The sequence below is a fragment of the Eleutherodactylus coqui genome, chromosome 2 (assembly GCF_035609145.1).
Source record: "Eleutherodactylus coqui strain aEleCoq1 chromosome 2, aEleCoq1.hap1, whole genome shotgun sequence".
Taxonomy (NCBI): domain Eukaryota; kingdom Metazoa; phylum Chordata; class Amphibia; order Anura; family Eleutherodactylidae; genus Eleutherodactylus; species Eleutherodactylus coqui.
This window is the reverse complement of record NC_089838.1, coordinates 238,110,494-238,126,736: the sequence shown is the minus strand read 5'-3', so window position 1 is coordinate 238,126,736 and position 16,243 is coordinate 238,110,494. Positions and strand designations below refer to the sequence as shown.

The following is a 16,243-nucleotide window of genomic DNA, read 5'->3' as shown; positions in this document are numbered from 1 at the left end:
CCCTGTCCAGTTTCCTGGTTACTTCAGACCTTGCTATGTTCAAGAAGTGGGATCGCCCTTTTCGGTGAGGGTGCTCCACTTCATGGCAGAGAGGTTCAGGGTGTTTTGTTCAGATCGGTACCCCTATGTTCTGTGTCTAGCTCTCATTATTTTCTATATACTTACCTGCTCTGCTATCCCGCTCGCCTGAGTTTCATCACCAGTCTTGAACAGATATGACAATAACATACCCTATGCATGTATACAAACCATTCACATATTTTTTGGACCAAACTCAACTGGAAAACTAGATTTCACCTTGTCTGTCTACAAGTTGGATGACATTTTGTCCAGGGGCCCACATTGACTATCTGTCTCCTTTTAATAAATAGAATATGAGTCAAATGAGTAGTTCCACTATAACATTGTTTCTCCAAGTAATATTTTTAGCATTAAAGTATTAATAACCTTGTGGTTTACTTTTCATATGGAATCCTGTATTGTTGCCATCGCTGTCATACAATCACTTTACTTACTTATACAAATTTAATAATGTAGATGGAGCAGGAAAGAACTTGGGAAATAAAAAATCCTCAGTGTCAGGATAAGAAGTATATTTTATTGCCAAAATACTGTAATTCTGTTCATGAGACAAAAGCATTTCCATTGTTTCTTATGATAAGTTTAACAAGCTTTGTAGGAATGTCAGCATATTTATAGTAATAGAAATTCTGCGCTTCCGTATTGCATGCATACACTAAAGACACATTTGTCATAGCCAACAGAAAAGTGCTATAAGTTGTCATACTTTATTGTTAAATACAAAGAGGAAACATATGAAATGATTTGGTAATAAGAAAATATATGTCCCAAAGTCTTTATTAAACACTGTACAGAACCAAATATTGCACTTGAAATCAGACCATAAATATGTACAAAACGTATTTTACAAACTTTATTACTTAATTTATAAATCTCTAATAACAATCAAGACCCATTATTGATTAAAAAGACAAATATACTGGAATACTTGGATACAGTAGTTCTGTCTAACATTCAGTGATACAGGCCATAGAGTAGAATGTTTGCACCAGAAAGTGGTTTGATTGCCAAGTAAACACTTAAATTAGTGAGAAAAATCTATTGCAGAGAACACAAGTCAAGATCAGAGTGATTGCATCGATTGGGGTTGGTAAAACAGTCATACAGATGTAGCAAATGTTAACTTGACATTTACCGCATTCTGATAACCTAACTACATTGTACTCAAATGATCAGCATGCGCCAGCCTTGTTATCGATTGCTACATCTGTAACTTGGATGCATTTATGTAACTGAGTCTCTCTTGGATACATGATGGTGTTCAGAAGTGCTCTGTTCTGCCCTACGTAGGTATGTCTATACTTGCATAGGGCAGAAAGGGGCACTTATTTATTGCCTTATGCAGTTATCCACACAGAATATATCCAAGTGAGATCTGATAGGTTAATTCAATTGCATTAAAAGTGCAGAAAGAGTTTGAGTTGATCTTCATAACACAGGTAAGAGTTTTAGGCAACATAAAATGGGCACTAAACCGAAAATGATATATTATACATCATATAGAGAAAGCAAGAAAGAATGTCTGGGAATATTAAGTATAGTACAAGAGCAAAGTGCCAAAGAAATGAATATGTTGGTAAAAAGACATAATGCCGGAAATTATATTTCCAAAATAATACAGGTTTCATACGAGTTTGACCGAACAGTGTAAAAAATAAAATCCAAAACATTTCTGCAAAAGCAAAACAATAAAAAGAAAACATACAGGATATTGTATAGCTCTACTAACTTGTGCCTTAGGCATGGTGGACCTTTAAACAACGTATTGATGTTCACATCTGTCCCTAATGCATTTTTAAATTTTTTTCTTTTCTTCCTTTTTTTTTTTTGGCCATGGCGGGTAGGGGTAGAAAGTATGAGCAACCCCTTATGTGGGCTTTTACTTTACTGTCCAATATGACAGTAAAGGTCTATATGTGATTTTCGTGTTTAACAAGTATGTTTTATGCTCCTCAGGACCAGATAAGAAGCATCATCTCAGTTCTAAGAAATCAGTAGCCATGGATGGATATTGTCTGCTTTGGACAATTGTTTTTTGTTGGAAGGCGACTATAAGCATTTTTTGTTTTGTGCGAGTATAAGTTGATCACAGGGTATCCCAACTGTGGGACACCCAGGAATGAGCTATACTATGTGGGGGAACCCAGCAGACAGAGTTCAGTCACTGACACATGAGTAATGGACACTTTCACTAGCTCCCACTGAAATCCATGGGATGTCTGTGTAGAGAACAGACGTGTTGGTCCTCCAAGGATATAAACACTCTTTGTACTCTGGCCAAAAAAAGCAGAAGTAGTTGGTCCAGCACACAATGAACAAATTGATTCCTATCCCCATTGTTCCATTCACCTGGCTGGGCTAAATCCGTTGCACTGGATGGTGAGCTGGTTTTCTTTGCTCTAATAAATGAGGGACCCGAAGAGGGGACCTTGTCTATTTACTCATAATTTCCTAATATGATATTTCTAAACAGATAGGTGCTCTTTAAAAGAGGAACTATCATGCTGTAAAGTTAGCAGAGCTGGCTGCATAGCTCTTCAAATGCAGAATCACTGACTCTATTGCCATTTTTCTTTTCTCCAAACTCACCTCCATTTATCCATATTTGTCAAGTGGGTGGTCGCCACGACCCACCTTCAATGGGTGACATCTGGCTTGTTTGGCAATCTGTGGTCATCCATTGGCAGTGAGTGTGGAAAACACCCACTTGACAGATTCACGGCACCCGGGCTGGATCTAAGAAGAGCCTCTACAGGAGAATAGAGTAGAGTATGAAGAAGAAAATGGTGAAAGAGTCAGCGAGGCTGTGGCTGCAGAGCTATGCAACTAGCCCCGCTGACTTTACAACATGACAGGGCCTCTTGAAGGTTGCTTCTCTTACCTTAATTGGCTCTAATTATTGACTGCCTTGATAAGAAATCATCTCAACCCTATAAATGCATTTTATATTGTCATTTTGCATTGTGAACAGTTTGGACAGGTTGTATAATCAGTCAAAAATTTCATATTTTCTGCAATGCTAATAGCAATGGGATTGGATGGGGTTGAGAAAAGGAAGTGTATTTATATTTACTACCAAAAATCCCAGATGCAGACAAAATGCCAGAATGAAAGGGGCACCACTGGCTTTTTCAAGTGTCACGTATTCCTTCTATGGATTATTCTTCAGTTGTCATATGAAACGTAATAGCTGACCATTTAGCCAAAAATTAGCGTTCTAATCCATAATCTACTCACTAAAGGGGTTGGCCCACTTCTAGAAGTTTTGCTACAGGAAGCAGACAGCCCCATATACTGAGCAGTGGCCTGGGTTCGTACTGCAGGCTGAATCCTATTGAAGAGAATGGGACTAAGCCTGCAGTACCAACATGATCCACTGCACAATGTACAGAGCTGTCTGCTTCCTGCCTAAAAACAGCTAGATATGGGACAACCCCTTTAAGGAAACTCAAATTCATGCAGACAAATTTCAAGCATCAAGACGCTTTATTGTTCTAGGCCCATAGTTTACCTGTATTAGAAGATTTCCAATGTGATAGTCTTAAACTGCAGAAAGATACGGACTTCGTAATGTGATATAATTGCGGACATATTTTACATAACATATATGAAGTGATCTTGGCTCTACTGGCTGGCATTTAACATTGGTAAAGGGTTGATGTAATACAATATAATCAGTTGAATACAACACTATGACTGTTTTTTACAGACCTTTGTGGTAGTATATGGCACCATCTTATAGAATTAATACTGCTGTTGATATATTTACATACATACACATCATACACACATACATATATGTACACTACAGCAGATATGTGAACTGTAGTGATAGAATAGTATACATTGCATATGGTTACTTACTGTATGCTGCTATACAGGTAGTAAAGGATGTTGAATGGGAGGCAAGGTTGTATAACTACTATTGAGTGAACCCCTTGCCCAAAAACATAACAGTCTATTAAAGCTTGGCAAAATGTTTGCCTTTCTAAAATCTTACAGAATGAGACAATTAAGGTACCTTTACAGAGAACAACTATCGTTCAGATAGTCGCTCAGAAAAGTGGGTGAAGCACACGAATGACGGCCATTTATTTAAGACCACTTATTGTTAATACTTTGCCAAGATAGGGTGGATTCTCCATGCAAATTTGTAATACAAACGACTATAACTTTACACCAGACAACGACTATTTTTTTGGTAAGCTGAAACAAAATGACTAGCGGCTTATCGCTCCTCACCCTGGCAGTGGCCATGTTTACAATGAACGACCATAGTGTGAATTCATTCTTTTGGGCGATTATTTGCTCAATAATCGTAATGTGTAAAACTACCTTTCCTCATACTATTGGCACGAACAGTGATTCTGAATCCTTACATGTATTGTATAGAAGTGATTCTTTCAGGACATGGTCACTCTTACTAAGCCGAAGGTAGATGAACCACATGGCTGCGTATAGTACCTGCCAAAATATCAATGCTTAGTAAATACCACCCTGAATATCAGTTTCTATACCTCACATGTCTACGGTCATGAACGGTCAAAGCCTTCACATCCCGGTTTTGTAGCCGATGACACCTTTATATATGATCTACTATAACAATTTCTCTCCATCAAATTAACATTTGATGTAGCGTCAAATAACTCATATCTTAACAATACTATTCAAAGGAAAACCCCTTCCTGCATATATTAATAAAACCCATGACTAAAGATACCTTTGCAAGGGACGACTGTCGGGCGACTTTTGCTCCTGCGCTTTTACACAGGAGTGATAGTTCGGTGAATGGAGGTGGTGGGGGCCGGGGATCGTTTCGGCCACCCACTTCCATTCCCGGCAAACAGGCAGTCGCTCAAAGATTGAGCAGCTTCCATTCACACGGTTCAATAGTCACTTTGTTTTTAGATGAGCTGAAAACCAAGCAACTCCAACAAAGAAACAATTTGTCGCTGAGTTGCCTTTTGGTGGCCACTTGCACACGGGAAGACGGTCGCCTAAATTTACCATTTCCAACGATAATTCGGTACTAATCGCCCCATGTAAAGGTACCTTTAGTGGATCCTCAGATAAGTTAAACCCAACAGACAGATAACTAGCACTGATAGGGACATTTTTATCTATAAGACATATATTGCAACCAGTCTACGGTTTGCTGCGCACAATGAATGGAAGGTTCTTCCTTGGCATAGAAGACTTGGCTAAACTTTACACCCTGGCTAAGAAGCCTATCCATTTTTATGACCTAGGAGTTTTTTTAATCAGTTCGAGGCATTCCATTGAATAGTCCTTAAACTCTAAGCATTAACTCTAAATGTACAAACTTTATACAAATGTCTGAGGATCCTTCCCATCGCTTCAGTTTACCGCAGAGTACGGTTTTCGGGAGAAGTTATGCTCCGTTACAGGATTCACAACACCTTTGTTTGTAGAGATCTACTAAGCACAGCTTAAGCTGTTTTACAAATGTACAGTAGTGAGTTGTGTCCTTGCATTCTCCCTCTGTAAAATAAAAGATCTAATTAAGAAAGAACGCTGGAATTTAAGTACATATGTAGAACAATAGCATCACGATAAAGTGTTCCCCAAGCCTATAGAAAGTAAAGGCAGCCATTTTTAAAAACCCAACCAACATTTCTAAGAAGGTAAACTCTCAAAGTCCTACCAAGTAATGATACCAATGAGGTGTGAGACACCACGTGCCTCACATTGGGTTCCTAATATAGGGATAGTTAATATTTGTTCAGCCAACAAGATGGCTGCCTCCACTGTGTATAGGTTAAAGAAACACGGTAAATGAATGGAGGTCTTGTTACAAGCAGTGCTCTGTATTGGCAATTATACACATCTGTTGAGGAGATTTTATTTTTAATATAATTGTCAATGATTGTAATAGCCAAATATTTGCATACTTCCACAGGATGTAATACTGCAGTGCTGCCAAGTTGAGGGCCTCCGTTTCCACACGCAGTATTGATCAGCCAAGACTTTGCCGTTCTTCCTATGTACACAGTCTACTTTCCGAGACTGAAAGCCATTTCCACAGGCTGCTGTGCACGGTATCCAGGGGCCTGTCCTCCAGTACACATCGCACATCTCCGAAGAACAGTTCCTTCTGGAAACTGGCCTGGGGATAAAGCACAACACAAAGTAGCTCCCTTAAGATGAAATTCTCAAACGTATTCCAACTCTTAAAACAGCAGACACTGAAAATGAATGTTTTATGGCAAATCTGCTCCTTTTTGGTAGTGTCATTTTATATGAGCGCAGTAACAACTGCATTACAATCTGTATTAAACATTAATCACCTCTAGATCTAGCCCAGAGTCGGAAGGAACACGAATTTCCTGGGCCCTACTGCAAAAACTCAAATACCAAATCCCAGGTGCTACTTAAATCTCGGCACCTTGTGTACCTCTAGCTCTGAAAACGCACATACTGATGCCTCTGCGCAGGAATACATGTTACATTTATGCTACAGTACAAGGAAAATGAACATAGGGCTGTCCTAATGCCAGGTTTATGAGCAGTGATATCTCCGCATAGGGTAATAAACAGTGGAGTCATAAGAAAGGGTTATTGCACATAGTAAACTCGTGGATTAAACAGTGATGTTAGGCCACTTTCATGCAGGTTACAAAATCGCACGATTTTGTAGCGAGGCGAAAGTGCCACAAATGCATGTATGTGAAGCCCAATGGGTTCTTTCACATGAGCGATGTTTTGTAGGCTGCTGCATTGCGAGAGTACAAAATAGCGGCATGCTTTATCCAACCGCGATTTGCAATTTTTTTTAGCCCATGTTTCCCTATGGAGCCTCCTTGTTTATAGCACTAACATTAGAAACTACTATTAACTCCTCCTGACAAAATCACGCGAGAAAAACGCCGGTAGCAGCGACACAATGCTACATTTTTCCCAAGAAAAAAGCATCACTTACGCTACAAAATTCACAAGTACATAGCAGCGATATTGCAGCAATTTTGTAGCGCAGTGTCCGTGAGTACTGTGTAAAACTGTATTGCGGATGGCCGCGGCGGCTCGCTGTTGCACATGCGCAGTACAGATTTTTTTTTCAAATCACTGGTTTTCCTATGACAATGCTAGGTGATGACGTGGGTACCCGCAGCCAATCCAGAATTGACATTGCGAATAGGCTGCAGGACGGATGGCTTCCATTGACTTCAATGGAAGCCATCCGTTAGTAATCCGGACAAAAATAGAACATGTTGCGATTTAATTTCTGCAAGCGGAAATGGCAATCTATGTCCACGTGCGAGCAGACATGCAAATGTTCTATTTTTGTTAATGGATTCGGAATGTAGCAGATCTTCCGCACGGGTGAAGATTGTGGATTCCGCAATACAAATCGAGTCATGTGCAGCCAGCCATATAGGGCTATTTTTTAAATATCTTTTTTCTCTTGTTTTTTTTTTTCCCCCCGTTTTATTGGGGGTAAAAAGCTAAAGATCAGTAAAGATAGGAGATAACTTTACAACTTCACACAAACCCTTGAATAATAGTAGGAGTATGACAGTCTTGGAAATGTCACAGTGTGGGGATGATGTACACAGTGATGCAAAACTACATGGATAATAATCAGCATGAACATTGATAATGCACACAGATAATGCTAGTGTACAGAGATAATACCCCCTGGCATTCCCGAAGGTGGCAGACAGTCCATTTACAGCCCATTCTCACTAGCAAAGCCAGACTCCTGCTGCACACTGATGAAGGGGAAATACCCTGAAACAGCTGTCTGTGCATGGAGTCTGGCTTTTTTTCCCCAGTCATTGTTACAAGGCTTGTATAAAGAGTCTAACTTTAGCTTGAAGGAATGCTGCTTTTCAATAGGTGGCACTGTGGAGGTATTATTCCATCTCCTGTATTTGCATATTACCCAGAGGAGCATGAATAGCCTTTTGCGTCTCCTCACTCACCATCTAGGTGCTCTCTCTAAGGAGAAAAGATAGCGGTTCTGACCCCCATCATAGGCCTCTCTCTAGCAAAGCCAGACTCCTACTGTACACTGATGAAGGGCAAACACCCTGAAACAGCTGTCTGTGCATTGAGTCTGGCTTTGCTTTCAATTCCCGGTCATTGTTACTACTAGGCTTGTATAAAGAGTCTAACTTTGGCTTGAAGGAATGCTGCCTTCCAATATGCAGCACTGTGGAGGTTTTATTCTATCTCCCTTGTTTTCACAGAATCACTGTGAAAATGGTCTGTTAGCAAAGAGCTAGACACAGTAACCTCATGCACCATTAACACAGGATGAGCTGTCGGCAAACGATGCCCGGCAGCTCGTCCCAATGATGCTCGCTCCTGTGCTGTTACACTGGAGCGAATATCGCTGGCATCGTTCAAACTACATGCGGGAATGATCGGGTGGCTCTTGACTTCCCACAGTTATTTTCAAACTCCTGCGCTCTGGCACAGACTTTGAAAAGTCAGCAAAGGGGAAGGGATTCCCCTCGTTCAGGCACAACTATGCTCCATGCTGCAGAGCATAGTTGTACCTACGTCAGTGGGAATAAGCCCTTATAGACTACTTGTTCATAATCTTACCTCATATAGGATACTACTAAATTTGTGTTCAGATTGACATTAGGTAGTTCTGTCTTGTGTCCTTATTCACCACAAATAGGAACAGAGGTAACATTCTCAGACCTTCCCCTTGAAAATGCTCCTTTCCTCCCTGTTGAAGAGCCTTTTTTGTTTTTGGTTGCTGGATGGGTGAACAGACCTCCCGAATGCTAATCTGAATACAAACGTATCTAGTCGTTGAGGTAGACATTTATATCACACAAATGTACAGTAAATATGACATACTGTAGGCGGAATATTCTATAATGTGTCAAAGGCATCTTTCCTCACTTCTGAAAAGTTAGAAGAAATCCCAGATTGCTGTGTGATGTTAGGGCTCCCTTATAACTTTTTGGAACTGTTGTAATGTTCCATTAATCTTGTGCACAGCTCTCCGGCATTTAGCTCAGATGTTAAATGTTAGGATCTATCAAATGGGAAAAGCTATAAAGGGCTTGAGACGAGCTCAGCAGAACATCAGAACAACTAAGTGACAGAAAAAACAATCTGCAGGTTTTTGGATTAGTTCTGTGTTCTTCCACTATAAAACTGGCATGCGGATGAGCAGGACATCTGTAATCGGTTACTGGCTTCTTCTAGTGTGTTTCAGATGGGATCAAATACCTCTTGGTCCTGTCACAGTAAGTGTCTGGCACGGTGGTTCCATTCCGGTCTTGACACAGTATGTGCCGATGCTGTAAAGCCGTTCCTTGTCCGGTACAGCGATTAGAACACTAAAAGGAAAGACATATTTCAGTATGAACACAGACTCACGTTCCCTCCTCCGATGCGATACAACTGGAGCATTTATAAATCTTACACTTGGATGGATAGTTGAAAGGGAAATGAAAGCCAAACAAACCATTTCTATGACTTGGAGTTACAAACATCTGAGAGTTTTTCCATCTGCACTAACCATAGGAATGAAACAGTAGCGGAATGTGCAGAGGAAGAACTACGTGTACATACATGTTCATGATATCTTTCCACATCATGGGCAGATATGTATCTAGCCTACTGTCGTCTATACTAATAGTTCATTGGTATCTTGCAACCCGCAGGATATGCTATATATTTCTAAAAGGTGGAGATCCTTCTTCTAGGACCCCACCTAGCAAACGAACAGAAGTCCCATAGCCCCACTTGAATGGCTCTCTCTACATTTCTCTTGAATTATCTCGCAACCCGCAGGATATGCTATATGTGTCTGGTAGAGATCCTTCTTCTAGGACCCCACCTAGCAGGAAAACAGAAGTCTCATAATCCCACATGCGTGGCCACCTCTGCATTTGTCTTATGGCATGATACCAGTAAGATGTTCAGGCACAATGATATTTTTTCAAGGCGCTTCAGGCCCTGTCCCCTTCTGGGTTTTGGCGCAGGTCTGACGTAACATCACAGAGTCAGCGCTGGAACCGTGAAGCACCTGGTAGTGCAGGCATAGTGTCATTCTGGATAGGCTGGCAGGGCTGTTTTCAAACCAGCCCTGGGATTCCGGAGGTGTTGTTAAGGGCCGATTCACATGGGCATAAGCATGTTTCGGTCACGTAAATGCGCTGCGTATTTACGCAACCGAAAATTGATGTCCTATTTTGTCCACTCTGGTGTGCTTTTGTGTGTGCAAAACCGTATTGGTTTTGTGCGTAAATACACAGCAAATCCTTTGATTTCCATGGGCTTTGACAGGGTGTTATATGCACCAAGATAGGACATACCACGTGATTGCAGATTCCGAGAAAAAATGTGCTCATGTGAATGAACTAATTAAAATAAATAGGTTCTGTTCACTGCGCATTAGGGCAGCATTACACGAGCGTTTGTGCAAATGCACTCGCCACAACACATGAATGAAGTCTGGAGACAGCTATAATCAGTGTTTTTCATTACTGTCATTTTTGCGCTCGCATGTGTTACACTCCCTTTCCGTGGAATTTAATGACTAATAAAGCCTAATAAGGGCCAGCTGTCTTCTTTTCCTGCATTTTGCGCAGTGTTTCGTCCTTCCCCTCCGTATTTGTGCACCTGCCATAGATTTATATGGCAGTTTGGCTGCACAAAACGCAGAAAGATAGAACACGACCTATTTTTTGCACACGCGAGGTCGGCTTCACACTGGCGAGGGCGATATCGGGCTGTGATTCACGACCCGATATCGCCCCCACAGTCCTTCTAAGAACACCTGGATGCAAGATGTTTTCACATGGAAACAGCCTCACATCACTGCGGGGCTGAAGGAATCCCTCGGCGCAACTGTCACAGCTGTAGCAGGGGATTGCGATGTTCTCCCATAGTTTTCAAAGGGACCGGCGCTGCTGCCGGGCCAATTGAGAACAAGGTTAAACCCCGGGATGTGACAGCCTCACATCCTTGCAGGGCTGAAGGAATCCTCCTCGCCCATTGCTTTCAATGAGGCCGCTGCTGATATCGCTGCTGGGTGATATCGCGAAAAGAAAGGACATGCTGCAATTTTTCTTTCACACACCATCGCAAGAAGGAAAACATCGCCATTGAGAATAAAACCATTGAAAATGATTGGTTCATAATCATGCATTTTCACTCTCTCGCCAGCGTGAAGCCGGCCTATAAAGGAAAAAAAACCCTCGTTCAAGCGCAACTATGCTCTGTAGCGGCGAACATAATTGTGCATACACCTGTGTGAAACCGCCCTACATCATATATTTTCAGAAAGAATAACAGGGACGGCAGATTACTTCAAAGAACAGACACTCCGGAAAATAACTATTTACTAAAACAGTCGAGGAAGGACGTCTCTCTGAACGCCTTTATTTATATAACACAAGTAATGTGTAAATAGCGACATTTACACCCTTTAGGGCTTATTCACATGAATATATTTGTACCGCATAGTACGCATGCAAAATTTGTGCATGCAATACACAGTGATTAGAACCCATTGGTTATCATGGGTTCGCTCACATGTGCATTTTTTATGCATGAGAAAAAAAACCTCAGCATGCCCTATTGTGCACGAAAATAGCACATTTTAAACTAATTAAACTTAATTGGACATTGAAATTAATAGGAGTATGCTTCCATGATTTTTTTTTGTGCCGGGCATGAACATGCAAAAAATATAGTAAAATACACACACATGCGCAAAAACGCAATGCCATTCACACAAATGCGCATGTAAATATGCTCCCGCCTGTGCGAAATGGGCCATCAGCTGGGTTCACACGGGGCGGATTTGCCACGGAATTTCCATGCCGAATTTTGCTATGGCAAATGTGCCTCCAGCCGCTAATCCCGGGATTAGTCAGCCATGTAGAGGAGATTTCTAAAAAATCTCGTCCACACGGGGTGGCCAATCAGTCGCTGCAAAGGCGGGTGGATCCGGTGCTGCGGTGTGTAATTGACAGTCGCAGCATGTCAATTTTTTTCCCGCTGCGGCCCCGCTCCTCTCTATGGGGAGAGAAAGCCGCAGTGGAATGCCAGAAGCTGAACCGCTCCAAAACCAAAAGGTTTTGAAGCTGCGGCTCTCCCGCGGTTTTTCGTGCGGCTAAACTGCGAGAATTCCGCTAGGAATGCGCCCTGTGCGAACCCAGCCTTAGAGACATGGAAATAAGTTGTCTCTGGTGAGATAAAATGGTAGTTTCCCAGTGGTAGGAGTTTTAATTAAAAATATGTATATTTTGATGTTCTTGCCAGTGAAAGTGTTAAACGCGGCTTACCTCAATTTGGCTGAAAATACCGTTTTATTCCACTGATGAATTTTCTCACAAGAACTAATGTTTCAGTGGAGTTTAATAATTGTTATTGGTTTTCTGCACACATCTGCGGTGCTTCTGCTCGGAGCTTAGGGCTGTGTATTTTAATTATGTACAATCATCCTCCGACAAGAGGTGCATGACAGAAGCCAAGCGCTCTTACTCATTACACTATCATTGCCAAGGGGGGTTTAACACGGTTACACCGTGATGTTTGCTTTGGGTCAGATCCCTCCAGAAAATGACTATCATAAAAACTTTCTAGAATCAAACTTTTATAGAGTACATTTCCACATACACAACAAGCTGTATTGCATAGTGTCTACATACTTTCAACTTCAGCTAGATGCCACTTTCTACAAGGTGTGAATAAGCCGTATTACTGGGATGTTTTCATTAGGGCAATATGTACAAAGGTGATGGATTTTAATATACAATCATTGTGCACTGGGGAAAAACAGCCAAGACTGTCGGCTAATAAGCTGTAATATAAAAATGTGGACTACGACAAAGTACGGAATAATGTTGTACACGTACTGGTCGTTTTTCTATCAGCGTCTTCTATGGCCACTTATAAAATAGAAAAATAAGTCATACTTACCTATTTAATTGGCTCCTGGACCAGCACAGGAATCCTAGTCACCGTCGCTCCTAACCTGAAAGCAGCTAGCGGTCAATCACAGGCTTTGGTGCTCACATGGCATTATTATTACCATTGAAGCCTGTGATTGGCTGACTGGTCATGAGCGCAATGACATCATCTTCTTGCAGGTCCGAAGCAATGATGACCAGGCCTCCAACGCTGGATCGGGGGCCATTTAAACAGTTGAGTATTGTTTATTTCTTGATTTTAAATTCCATAGCCATAGAATTTTTTTTTTGACTCTCAGAGAAATCCTTAAAAAAGCTTCTGGACCCCAATGTAAAATCTGTAAGAGGGTCCTACAAACCATGTTCTATTTATAATACTGGTGTCTTATTATGTGGCAGAGAGGGCTTTGAGACCCTCAGGAACCAGAGCCTGTGTGTAACTGCTACCATTGCAATCCCTATGTCTACGTCCCGGCTTGTTGAATTACAGTCATATTTACCTGCCCCCATGCCTGAGGAGTCCAGTTGACACAGGTTTCGACAGAACATGGCTTCCGTGCGGCTGGTCGGTCAGTAAATCCACAAGAATTTAAAGGCAGCACCTTCACGTGACCGTCTGACATGATCTGCTGGCATGCGACTTGTCTCTGCTGGTATCCGGTGCCACACGAGACTGAACATTCAGACCAGGAACCTGTTGCCCATCTAGAAATATAGAAAACATGTAATACTATAAACAGCATAGCAACATTGTGTAGACTTGTATGTCTCTCATGTCTCCTTGATACTAGATATGGCAGTTACAATGACTTACCTTACAGGACAGTCTTGTATGTTGCATGGCTGAGAACTGGCCACTAATGGTTCAAGATGTTCACACAAGGAAATGTTCACCCTGTGTCCCTCCTTGTTGATACAGTGTTGCAGTTGTAACTGAGACCCCAAGTTTCCACAAGTTGCTGAGCAAGAAGTCCATTCCCCATATTCCAGCCGGTAGACTGTGACAAACAAATATTTGTTAGGAAAAGATTACCGCATCAAAAGGAGACTGAAAGGGTCATTATTTCCCCTTATTTAAATACCATATATTATTTTTATGGGATGATAATTGTCACGAGGTGTGAAGCTCCAGTCTCCATATTTCCCATGAATGGGCAGCAGGAGCTTAGTTGATAAAAGTGTGATTGGTGAGGTCTCCCCACTGAGACTTCCACCAATCTCAAGAATGGAGGTCCTGTGTGCCCCTGGGAAAAGAAGCATCCCCACAGTGACATCAGGTGGCATACAGCTGTGACCACACATACATGGCCGCCCCTCCATTCATTTCAGAAGGATTGGGAGAAATAGCCTAGTGCTTGTATTCGGCTATCTCCGGCGGTCCCAACAGAAAATGAATAGAGCGGCACCGTGCAAGCGCAGCCATAGAATCTCCTCCTCACTGTGGGGGATGCAGCGAGCCTGTAGTGAGGAGAGTAGGGGAAACAGGACCCCCATTCTTGGGATCAGTGGGGTCTCAATAGTGAGACCCAACACATCAGACTTTAATCACTTATCCTATGGATAGGTGATTTACCTTGGTACAACCCCTTTAATGCTCCACTGCAAAGGAAGTAGTGCCAAACATCAATATATTTCAAACACGGTTAATGGCCCTCTATAGTCATGTGGGTGCTGCAGCAGGGGTCTCAATCCATGAATCATAATTAAAAGAGAACCCCACTCTCAAATCTCACTTTGCTGTTACTTTTGATGATACTTTTATTGTACAAGCTATACAAATGTAACATTTAGTTCCATTCGATTAAGGATCGTAAATACTAGAATGGCAAAAAAACAACATACCCTGTAAGAGTAACCTGCAACAGTGCTTTAGACATTACTTTATTTCAGGGTTATAATGGTTCATAACGGACTCATTAAAGCAGTCAAAAACAGAAGTTACCAGTTCAGCGGGGTAGACTTTAGGAAAAGTATGCGTTCATGTAAGCTTGAGATAAAATAACTGTCAGTTTTGGCAAAAGTATTCACATGTAAGCTTGAGATACTGTAACTGCCATGTCAATTGTACCTTCTAGAATAATTTGATGATTGCGGAGTTGGGGGAACCTTACCCCTCTGTCATACGATGATTGGATGACCGTCGGCTAGTGACGCTCATGATCAGCTCATGCTATAGTTTGTTTGTCTATGTATACCTTTTACTCAATAAGGAGCTTCAGAGGAGGAAGTGAATCTTGAAATGCCACTTGCCTGTTACACGCTGTATTCTTCTCCGATGCATCATATATTTAATTTGGCATAACTGATTGATAAGACTACGATACCCCTCGAGTATCACCTAAATTAAGTGATTACTCCAACATACACCATGTGGAAAACTGTCATCACTATATATTATACAACCTTTACTGTATAACAACCAGTATCTGTAGAGGTATAACGCAAAAAAGACTCAAAACAGGTAGCTATAACATAAAATATAATGTTGGTGTAAATGTTGAACCATGTAATCTACACACACCATTGGGGACATGTATCTTCCCAACCTTGTCTATATAGGACAGAGGTTAAGTTGCATATTATATTTTACTTACTTATATTATAGCTTTTTACTGTATGAAGGTTGGAAACTAATGTTGATGGTTAGTACGCCCAACGGCTCATCACTGTATACTTGAACTGTAGATACTGCACCACTGTTATGTATTTTGCACTGTTGATTATGTTGTTGCGCTAATATGCAAATTATTCACAGGCTGTCCATGGAGAAATGTATTATTATACATTCTGATAATGAAGAAGATGTTTAACTTTAAGGTGTTGGACGAGCATCTTGGCCCGGAATTAGTTGTACATGTATGCACTAAGATTACACCACACAAGCCAATGAGTACGGGCAAGTAATGTAAGGAGGTTACTTATAGCACCTCATGTTTATAGTTATAGTGAACCAGGGAACCAGGGAGAGTAGCACTTGCTTAAGTCGCATCACCCCGGGGACAAGTAGTAAACAAACAAGTTCTGTACCATCATAGATAGCATCAATAAGTTCCGAGAAGGGCTCAGAGACTGTAGGAATGTTGGCCTCCCTGTACTGTAAGAGGAGCTACCCTGAGGATTGTGACTTGGTGAAGACCAAGTCTTTTGAGGCGAGATAGAGAAGGTGAGCCAAGAAGGGATCCTTCGAGTGGTTATAGAGTTCTGCCCAGAGAGTCATTGGATGATCTAGAAGACATGCCCTGTAAGAGTGATCT

The 16,243-nt window shown here is 41.5% G+C and overlaps 1 protein-coding gene across 1 annotated transcript in view; it reads right to left on the bottom strand.

Moving 5' to 3' along the window:
- Positions 1-578: 578 nt before the first annotated feature.
- ADAMTSL3 (ADAMTS like 3) overlaps positions 579-16,243 on the bottom strand; it is a 398,680-nt gene continuing 383,015 nt past the window's right edge. Inside the window, exons 27-31 of the mRNA XM_066592680.1 lie at positions 13,804-13,987; positions 13,490-13,694; positions 9,295-9,404; positions 5,994-6,208; positions 579-5,583 (exon numbers count right to left, since the gene is read on the bottom strand). Of these exons, the coding sequence (XP_066448777.1) occupies positions 5,474-5,583; positions 5,994-6,208; positions 9,295-9,404; positions 13,490-13,694; positions 13,804-13,987 (824 nt within the window). The 3' untranslated portion in view covers positions 579-5,473. The remainder of the gene's footprint in view (positions 5,584-5,993; positions 6,209-9,294; positions 9,405-13,489; positions 13,695-13,803; positions 13,988-16,243) is intronic.